Raw genomic sequence first — 9,549 nt, forward strand, 5'->3', positions numbered from 1 at the left:
AGGACTCATCTGGTATTGTGCCTCTGGAAGGCATGGCTGCTGTTCAGTGTTACAGACTCTGGATGAAGCCTAGACCAGTCAACGGCTGGGAATGATTATTGCGGGATTAGGGAAGCCTGGCTCCAGCCAGTCTGGGAGAGACCCCCAAGAAGGGAGGCCCTGGAGGAGCTCTCCCCACCCCCCAGGTTCTTCCTCACAGAGAGCAGCTTTCCAGCAGCCTTGCTCTGGATGTTTCAGGAGACATTTGTGGCCAGAGTTCTCACACTCCAGAGACCACAGACCCCTCCACCAGTCCCAGAAGCCCCTTCGTAAGTTGAAAGGAACAGCCTGACAAAGCAGCTCTGCATCCAAAGGGAGCAGGAAACCTTCCCCCAACCCTTACAAAAGGATTCTCCCCAGCTCCCTCAGAACATCTTGCATTCTCACGACTCTTTTAGGGAAATCCATAGGGAAACTAGGACTTTTGGATATCAGAGGACAAAAGATGAGGTGTCATCATTTAGGAATACTTCTGACAGTCCCTCTACATCACCTATTTTACAGTCTCCTCCAGGGTTTGTTAAAAATGAGGATTACTGTACCCCTCCTCAGATCTCCAGAATGAGAAACGTATGTGGTGGAGGATGGGGGGAGAATGGGGCCTAGGTTCTGCATTTTTCACAAGTCCCCAGGAGTTCTGGCACATATTAACATATGAGAAACATGGAACGGGTACAGGAGGGAGAAGGATGGGGGGTGGACAGAATATGTTGAGTCCACTTGAGAGGTGAGTGGCTCACATCACAGAGGAATAGCCAGTCAGGCAGGGCCTAAGATCCTCAGGGAAGTTAGGTATGAGGACAGACCATTTTGTCTTCCGTAGGTCAAGAAGAGATGTAACGGGGGAAGTAGGGTATGAAGGCCCTTTAATGTCCCTGCTTCCTTGGGAGCCCACTGCTCAAAGGCTGCAAACGGTGGGAGGGACCCGTCCATTCCCAATCCCCAGAGGGAAATTCAGCTACGGACTGGGGAGACACCTGGTGGATGAATAAGAAAAAGCACAGAAACAAAAGCAATGGAAAAATTTTTTAGTAAAACTGGAAAAGGCTCTACAAAATGTCCTAACTCCAGCTGTCTTGAGGCAGCACACAATAGCATCAGTGTCTAGGTGGCAGGCACTCCGGGCTGACAGTTTCCTCCCATGGCTCTATGGCCAAGCAACCCAGCCCGAGGCAGCTCCCACCTGTGAGGCCCTGATATTGCAGGCCTAAGCACCTAGGATCCAATTCTAGTACATGCCACCTCATGGCAGGCTCTACAAAGTGGAGAGCAGAGGGGCTTGGTATCGCCCTTTGACTCTGAAAGCCTAGGCTGGAGTTTTGCATGAAGTCCCCGACTCCCCTGAAGGTTCAGGGGGCCTGACCTTACTGCCTTGAATCTGACCTGCTCATTCCTACCTCAGGGCTTGGATTTCCTTTTCTCTGCCTGGGTCCCCTTCTCCGGATGTTCATGGGGCTCTCTCCTTCTAGTTGTTTAGGCCCCAGCTCACACGCCCTCGGCTCAGTCACCTTTTCAGACCACTTATCTACACTAGCCTGCCAGCAGTCTATCGCATTTCTATTTTCTTTACAGCATTCTTCACTAACTAAAACTAGGTTTTCTGCTTATTTGTTCATTGGTTGCTTGTCTCTTCCACCAGAATGCATGGGGGCAGAGACCTTTCTCTCTTTTCAGTGCTGTATATACAGGACCTCAAAGAAAGCCTGAGAAACACAGTAGTTTCTCAGTAGTCTGCTACATTGAATTTTCTCACTATAGAAACCAGCTCTAGGTTAGGCCCCTCAGACTGAGAAGGGCACACAGCTCAGGACCACAGGATAGAGGAGCCCTCAGAGTTTTATGCTCCAGCCTGTCCTATCAGGCTCATTTCAGTGAGCAGCTCTGCACGGCCTTCACTTTGAACGCTTGGAGGTGTCTGGCTGGTTGGCAGTGGGGGCCTGGCCTGAGCAAATCCCAGATTTCTGTGGCGTAGCCCCCTTTTTGCCAGAAGAGGGCTTTTTGGCCACTGGTCCAGTGTCATCCTTGATCTTCTTGAGCCGGGCCTTGTTCTTTGGTGGAATGGAGAAGGTGAGGGAGTTCTTGTTGAACTCAAGTGGGAAGACACCTACATCTCCATCAAAGCGGTTCTTGGACACCTGCAGATACCGTTTCCCTGGCCCAGTTACCAGCTTCCTGTCCTGCAGGATCAGAACATTGTCTGCTTCCTGGCTTGCCTGGGGAACGGGGGAGGGGGGGCAGAAGGAGGAAAGCAGGAGTAAGAAAACATGAGCAAAGCAGAAAGGAAGGCTGACAGGGCAGGGAGAAGTGATTAAGAATGGGGAGAGGGGCTGGTCACAGTGGCTCACGCCTGTAATCCCAACACTTTGGGAGGCCGAGGTGGGCAGATCACCATTTCAGGAGATCGAGACCATCCTGGCTAACACGGTGAAACCCCGTCTCTACTAAAAATACAAAAAATTAGCCGGGTGTGGTGGCACACGCCTGTAGTCTCAGCTACTCGGGAGGCTGAGGCAGGAGAATCACTTGAATCGGGAGGCGGAGGTTGCAGTGAGCCAAGATTGTGCCACTGCACTCCAGCCTGGGCAACAGAGCGAGACTGTCTCAAAAAAAAAAAAAAAAAAAAAGAATGGAGAGGGAAAGGGAAAAGTACTTCCCCCCATGACCAAAGCTCTTTGAACTACTGACCATGATGCTGGGGCCACTCAAATCTTTCACTTCCCTGACAAGCTTGCTGCTGTTTCAGACGCTGCCTGTGCTGTTCCCTCTCCTTCTCCACAGTGGGCCACCCAACTCAGCCTCAGCTTCTTCTCATTTAGGTCTCGGTCTAAATGTCACATCTCATGAAGGAGACCATTCTTTTTTAGTTTTTTTTTTTTATTTTAAAGACAAAGTCTCAGCCAGGCGCAGTGGCTCACGCCTGTAATCCAGCACTTTGGGAGGCCAAGGTGGGCGGATCACAATGTCAGGAGATCAAGACCATCCTGGCTAACACGGTGAAACTCCATCTGTACTAAAAAATACAAAAAATTAGCCGGGCGTGGTGGCACGTGCCAGTAGTCCCAGCTACTTGGGAGGCTGAGGCAGGAGACTTGCTTGAAACTGGAGCTTGAAGTGAGCCGAGATTGTGCCACTGCACTCCAGCCTAGGCGACAGTGAGACTCCATCTCAAAAAAAAAAGAAAAAAAAAGACAAGGTCTCACTCTGCTGCCCAGGTTGGAGTGGAGTGCAGTGGCGTGAGCACAGCTCACCACAGCCTCAACCTCCCAGGCTCAAGCAATCCTCCCACCTCAGCCTCCTGAGTAGCTGGGACCACAGGTGCATGCTACCATGCCCAGCTAATTTTCAAATATATATATATGCATACGTGTGTGTGTGTGTGTATTTTGAGATGGAGTCTCACACTGTCGCCCAGGCTGGAGTGCAGTGGCACGATCTCCTCTCACTGCAAGCTCCGCCTCCTGGGTTCACGCCATTCTCCTGCCTCAGCCTCCCAAGTAGCTGGGACTACAGGTGCCCGCCACCACACCCGGCTAATTTTTTTTTGTATTTTTAGTAGAGAAGGGGTTTCACCGTGTTAGCCAGGATGGTCTCAATCTCCTGACCTGGTGATCCACCCACCTTGGCCTCCCAAAGTGCTGGGATTACAAGCGTTAGCCACTGTGCCTGGCCAATTTTCAAGTATTTTTGTAGAAACAGGGTCTCACTACATTGCTCAGATTGCCAAACTCCTGGGCCCCAGCAATCCTCCTGCCTCAGCCTTCCAAAGTGTTGGGATTATAGACGTAAGCCACTGTACCCTGCCATTTTTCCACTTCTACATTACTCTTTCCCAGCTCCATGTTTGTTCCAGCATGGCACATGATTTGTGCTCCTTGCTCTGAATTCCCTGTGCCCAGCCCAGGCCTTGTATGTAATAGGCATTCACTAGAAGCTCCAGGATTGGGCTGGTCCTGATGCCCAGAAGGCCCTCCCATTTACCTGATCATCTAATACCCATTGTCTACCAAACCTCAACCCAACCTTTGTTGTCACCTTCTCTGGGAAGTCTCCCAGATGTCCCAGGCTGACTCAGACATCTCTTCTCTTTGCTCTCCAAATACTTGTGCTGCCTATCATAGCTCTTATCATATTGAACTGCAATCACTGTGTTACTGTTTCCCACAGGAGAGGATGTGAACTCCTGGAGGGCAAGGAGAGCAAAGAACTAACTATGAGTGTCTGTATTTCCAGCACACATATTCCTCACGTCATGGCCCCAGAGACATTGCCTCCTGTCTGTTCCAGATGGACAGTCAAGATGATTAAGGCTGAATAAGGGCTGTCCCTGGTCACACCTACCCACTCTACTTTCCAAAGCTTGAGCTCCTCTAAAGGCCACTCACTTTGGCTGAGCCAAAAATGGATGCTGTCTGTAGTTCCTTGTCATCATCCTCTTTCCGGGGGTGAATGACCAGCGTCACATGGCAGTTATTGTCTGTCGCAAACTTCCGAAAGACCCCGACGATGTAGTCTTGAGCTGCGATCCTACCCCCACCCCAACAACACAAAGAGCTTATTAGACACAGAAGGACAAGAACATACACATACTCTTGATTCATTCACATCTCCCCACAAACTACCACAATCCACTCTACCTCCCTCTACCCAAGGACTCACACTCAGATCCCTGTCCATACATCCTGCTGCCATACCCCACACCTCCATATGATACACATGGGGGTGGTACGTGCCTGCACACATCTCAGAAAATAAGAGAGCACAGCGTGTGTGCCTAGAGGTCAGCTGCCTGAGAAGTATGTGTTGTATGTCCAAGTGGGCTCAAGCTAGACAAGAGAGGATGTCACCTGTCTGTGGACAGCTGCTCGTGACCCATCATGAACTGCAGGTTGTCGATGACCACATGACAAATGTCATAGACGTAGACTGCATGTTGCATTGTATCTATTACAGTCCTGGGAAGAGGAAAGGCAAGGAATTTGACAAGTTGTCTCTAGACCACCCCAGGCAGAGGAACTAACATCCTGAAAACTCTTGGCTGCCTCCTCTGCCCTTCTATTATTATTATTATTTGAGACAGGGTCTTGCTCTGTAGCCCAGGCTGGAGTGCAGTGCTGTGATCACAGCTCACTGCAGCCGCAACCTACTAGGCTCAAGTGAGCCTCTTACTCTAGCCTCCTATGTAGCTGGGACCACAGGCATATGCCACCACCATGCCCAGCCTAATTTTTAAAAAATTTTTTATAGAGAGGGGGGTCTCCCTATATGGCCCAGGTTGGTCTCAAATTCCTGGGCTCAAGTGATCCTCCCAAAGTGCTGGGATTACAGGCATAAGCCACTGTGCCCAGCCCTGCCCTCATTCTTTGAAAAACTCCAAACCTAAGGAGATGGGGGAGTTCCTACTGGAGCTGGAAAAGGAACCAAAGGTTCCTGAGTGCTGGGATATGTCTGGGAAAGCAAGGTGGCTGGAGTCTGGGAGTCTCACCTGATGCTCTGCTGTCCATGGAAAGTCATGAAATAGAGGGGCAGGTCCTCAAAGCGGTCAGCCCAGTGATCGTATTTGTCCAGTTGATCTTCCAGCCGCCCCTCGGCAAACTGTGTAAGCATGACCCGGGCTAGTCTCACATTACTGATCTCGAAGCTACCCCACAGTGTGTTCACCCCCTGGGAACACAAATCCAGGGCATACTCACTGATGAATGTCGTCTTTCCACTGCCTGTTGGCCCTGCAGTGGGGTGGAACAGACTTGGGTGAGGGAGGAAGTCCTACCCTTGAAACCAAGACATAGGTCAGGGCTTTAAAATTGTGGGGAGGGGGCAAACCTTCTTTTCAACATTGTCATGGCCCAAACCCACTTGCTTTTGTCACCTGATCTTCTGCCCCTTTACTCTAAGTAGTGATTTCTCAAAGGGTTACCTGTGAAGACCGTCAGTTCACCCTTTCGATGTCCCTTCAAGATACGATTGAGGTCTGGGAAGCGGCTCCAGCGGAGGCCAGCTGTTTGCTCCACATTTGACAGTTCTCCTAGCACCTCCTCCCGAAGCTGCCGGAAAGACACGATGGACTTGTGCCAGGCAGGCAGGGCGGTACGAAGAATACGAGAAAGATTGAAGCCTCTGTTCAGGGCCTCCAGGGGACGTGGCTGCTGGTCTCCTGGCCTCACCAAGAAGCATCGTTTGGGGTTCAATTTTCGTGCAAACAACTTGGCCGCTTCCCAGGACCGAAGGTCATCCCCCAACCAGAATACAATCCGCCGGAACTGTTCCAGGTAAGGGAGTAAGGAAGGGGGTAAACAGGTCGTTCCTCGGGGTAGAGTAAGGGTAGGCAGCCCTGTGGACTGGTTCAAGGCCAGGCTGTCAAGCTCACGACTGGTCAGTACCACCTCAGCATCTCTACGACTAATCAGTGGTAATCCAAACAGATTGTGGTAGGCACTGGGTCGGGGAATAGTGGTTTCCTCATAGCTCACTCCATCCCCCTGGCATTTAGCCTCTAGTAGCTTCAGGCCTCGTAATCCTGAGCCACCAGGGAAGAACCAAGGGAAGACAAGACTGCGAGCAGGTCGCAGATACCGCACACTGAAACGCTTGAGTGTGTCATCTGTAACCTTGGTAAGGCCAAACATTGTATCAGCCAGCTGAACCTCTTTCTGATCAGGCAGCTCCCAGAGAGGTACTGCTCGGTTCCAGATCCTCCGGACCTCCTCGCTGTCCTCAAATTCTGGAGCCTTACTAAGCAGAAGCCCCTCCTCGGCCCCATCCCCTCGCCCCTCCACGCTGGCCTGGAAGTCTTCCCAGCTCCCCTCTGCTAGGCTGGTCATGCAGAGAAAGCGGCCTGTGGTCTTGTCAATGAAGAGGCTGAAGGAAGTGGTAACACCAGTCTGGTCTTTGAGCTTCGAAGACTCTGCAAAGGGGCTCGGTGCCCGCAGGCAACTGTGGCCATCCTGGAAGGGGATCCCATGCCCCCGCAAATACTGGCGGATTTCGGCTGCAGTTACAGGCAACACTGGCATCTCCAAGGCTTGGAGAGTCTCCTTCCCGTACCTTCTGCGAGGAGGGCCTGGGGCCAAGTTTTGGGGCAGGCCCCTCCGACCCATCCACTCCCCACGTAGAGGTAGCAAGATACGGAGGGGGTGCCCACCTCTGAGGAGGACCCACATTCCTAGCCAAATGTAGGAAGTCACTACTTGAAATGCCTTAGGTGCCTGGTTAGCGTGCCTTCACTAGACCAGACTCTATGGATACCCCACGCGGCACTCTGCAGAGCTCACTCTAGGTGCCTTCTTTCTCTCCATGAATTTCTCCTCTTCAACCCCTCTACCCTGCTGCTTAACACATATGCCCATCTACACGACCCTTTCACGTCCACGTCCTTCTACAATGGCTCCCTCACTTCTATGGTCCGTTACAGTTTCTCTCCACCACCTCACCTCTATGACCCTCTACACAGTTCCTCACTGATAGTTTCTCTGCATCATCTTCTCACCTCTACTGCCCCTCCACAGCATCTCCTCGTCGTCCTCATTTCTATAGCCACCTGCATCCTTTTTGTAGTCCCTTTGCCCTGGACCCCGACTACAGACCCTCTTCCCCTGCTCCTTCCCCTCACTGGGATCTCAACACAGCGAGAGCACCCAGCACGACTCCCGCCAATTCTCGGGCCCAAAGGAATGCCTGTCTCTATCCTCCCCCGTGTCTTCACTCCGCTCTACTACTCCGAGCTCCGCCGCGCCGGCCCCCGGCCCCAGGTTACCACTCTTGTCTCTCCCACTTAGCCCGCAACGTGAGCCTTCAGCACACGTTGCTCGCCTTGACCTCGGAAGCAAAACTCCGGGAGCGGTCGTCCCGGAAGCGGAAGTTTCGAGGTTTAGTCCCGCCCCCCCCCCTCCTCGCGGCCTCGGATCCGCGGCCTCCAAGCGGTGGCTATGACTGCGCGCGGGACTCCGAGCCGCTTCTTGGCCAGTGTTCTGCACAACGGACTGGGTCGCTACGTGCAGCAGCTGCAGCGTCTGAGCTTCAGCATCAGCCGCGACAGCGCCTCGTCTCGCGGCGCCAGGTAAGCCAAGGGAAGTGCGCGGGCGCGGGTCGGGGTGGGGGTGGGGATAGGGGTGGGGGTGGCAACGACTCCCCGGGTAGGTCGCCCCCAGTCAGGGGTCATACTGCTCACTCTCCCGGGTCCTTTAGGGAGTTCGTGGAGCGGGAGGTGATCGACTTCGCCCGACGGAACCCAGGGGTCGTAATATATGTGAACTCGCGTCCGTGCGGCGTGCCCAGAGTAGTGGCCGAATACCGTGAGTGGGGCCGGGCTCCGGCTGGAGGGCGGGATGGGCTCGGCCCGCTAGCCTCCCTCTCTCCTGGTCGCACTGGCCAGCTTCCGCCCACTCTCACCCACTCTCACCCCTCTTCTGCCAGTTAACGGGGCTGTGCGCGAGGAGAGCATCCACTGCAAGTCGGTCGAGGAGATCTCGACGCTGGTGCAGAAGCTGGCCAACCAGTCGGGTTTGGACGTGATCCGCATCCGCAAGCCCTTCCACACTGACAACCCTAGTATCCAGGGCCAGTGGCACCCCTTCACCAACAAGCCGACCACTTTCCGCGGGCTGTGCCCCCGAGAGGTTCAGGATCCTGTCCCAGCCCAGGTGCAAGTACAGTGAAGAGTTGCTCCACCAACTCCAACCCCAGGTTTTGGACTGTTTCTCCAGTAAAGGTGGTTCTTTCCGTTTGGGATTCCAAGCCCAGGTAAATGGAACCCATCAATGGGCAAGTTGACAGAGGTTCTGCTTGGGATAAAGAAGAGCTGCCTGTTTCTTTCCAGTGCCTGCTTCTAGGGGCAGTGACCTTGTGAACCCCTAATTTTTATCAGTTAGCATCCCTAAAACCTGAGATGAGGAAGACTTAAAGGGTTTTACAGGGCCCTTGTTTTTTAAATCCAAATTGATAATTATCTCTCAAAACACAATGAGAGGTCTGAAGGCTGGCTTCTGAAGAATCCCTGATGTCTTCTTGGTACAACCACTGAGCTATGGAGAGCTCTGCTGTGATGGGCTAGGCACTTTATATCTGTGTGAATGTGTGTGTGTACAGATTTATAAAACTGAGCTTAATAAACTATCCCAAGTCACATTTCAGGTCTGTCTTCAAAATGTGTGCATATGTTCAGCACAAGCCTCAGTTTTCATTATTTTAAAACTAGACGCAGAACATATAACAACCGTCAGGTGGTTAGTATTAAAGGCCAAGTAATTAATCTAGGCCTGACCCCTGAAAGGGAGAGGGGAGTTATTCCCTGGCTAACAAGCTTTCTGTGGTCTTAGCTATATACATCTCCTTCCCCCCACGTCCCTCTTTGTGCAGAAATAACATCCATGTCGCCTGAGCCAGCTGGTGGGGGGTGCTGAGAACCTTGGGGAAGGGCAGGAAGGCTGATTAATATTTTCTAGTCTTAGTTTTTTTTTGAGACGGAGTCTGGCTCTGTCACCCAGGCTGGAGTGCAGTGGCCAGATCTCAGCTCAC

At 52.5% G+C, this 9,549-nt stretch overlaps 2 protein-coding genes across 4 annotated transcripts; one reads left to right on the forward strand and one right to left on the reverse strand.

The window, feature by feature from the left end:
• Nucleotides 1–1,051: 1,051 nt before the first annotated feature.
• TWNK (twinkle mtDNA helicase) lies at nucleotides 1,052–7,860 on the reverse strand. 3 transcript variants are annotated; one of them, XM_023206438.3, is made up of 5 exons: nucleotides 5,954–7,860; nucleotides 5,522–5,762; nucleotides 4,884–4,991; nucleotides 4,422–4,563; nucleotides 1,052–2,252 (listed from the first exon to the last, which is right to left on the reverse strand). In XM_023206438.3, exons 1-5 carry the CDS (start codon nucleotides 7,194–7,196, stop codon nucleotides 1,932–1,934), a joined length of 2,055 nt encoding a protein of 684 aa, XP_023062206.1. In that variant the 5' UTR covers nucleotides 7,197–7,860; the 3' UTR covers nucleotides 1,052–1,931. The 3 variants fall into 3 exon arrangements, with proteins under 3 accessions (XP_023062206.1, XP_023062207.1, XP_023062208.1); XM_023206439.3 differs by having other exon boundaries at nucleotides 4,378–4,563; XM_023206440.2 differs by lacking the exon at nucleotides 1,052–2,252 and adding an exon at nucleotides 3,031–3,049 and having other exon boundaries at nucleotides 4,378–4,563; nucleotides 5,954–7,271.
• Nucleotides 7,861–9,164, forward strand: MRPL43 (mitochondrial ribosomal protein L43). Its single transcript, XM_023206441.2, has 3 exons — nucleotides 7,861–8,092; nucleotides 8,221–8,327; nucleotides 8,449–9,164. Exons 1-3 carry the CDS (start codon nucleotides 7,962–7,964, stop codon nucleotides 8,688–8,690), a joined length of 480 nt encoding a protein of 159 aa, XP_023062209.1. The 5' UTR covers nucleotides 7,861–7,961; the 3' UTR covers nucleotides 8,691–9,164.
• Nucleotides 9,165–9,549: the final 385 nt, after the last annotated feature.

This window comes from Piliocolobus tephrosceles, chromosome 9 (assembly GCF_002776525.5).
Source record: "Piliocolobus tephrosceles isolate RC106 chromosome 9, ASM277652v3, whole genome shotgun sequence".
NCBI classification, from domain to species: domain Eukaryota; kingdom Metazoa; phylum Chordata; class Mammalia; order Primates; family Cercopithecidae; genus Piliocolobus; species Piliocolobus tephrosceles.

Excerpts from the sequence above, each read along its gene's own strand:
- TWNK (XM_023206438.3), bottom strand. The coding sequence starts at position 7,196 with ATGTGGGTCCTCCTCAGAGGTGGGCACCCCCTCCGTATCTTGCTACCT. Across the intron at positions 5,763-5,953 it reads TGAACTGACGGTCTTCACAG|GGCCAACAGGCAGTGGAAAG; the intron begins GTAACCCTTTGA and ends ACCCCACTGCAG. Across the intron at positions 4,564-4,883 it reads GAGCAGCTGTCCACAGACAG|GATCGCAGCTCAAGACTACA; the intron begins GTGACATCCTCT and ends GGGTGGGGGTAG.
- MRPL43 (XM_023206441.2), top strand. The coding sequence starts at position 7,962 with ATGACTGCGCGCGGGACTCCGAGCCGCTTCTTGGCCAGTGTTCTGCAC. Across the intron at positions 8,093-8,220 it reads GCCTCGTCTCGCGGCGCCAG|GGAGTTCGTGGAGCGGGAGG; the intron begins GTAAGCCAAGGG and ends CGGGTCCTTTAG. Across the intron at positions 8,328-8,448 it reads CAGAGTAGTGGCCGAATACC|TTAACGGGGCTGTGCGCGAG; the intron begins GTGAGTGGGGCC and ends CTCTTCTGCCAG.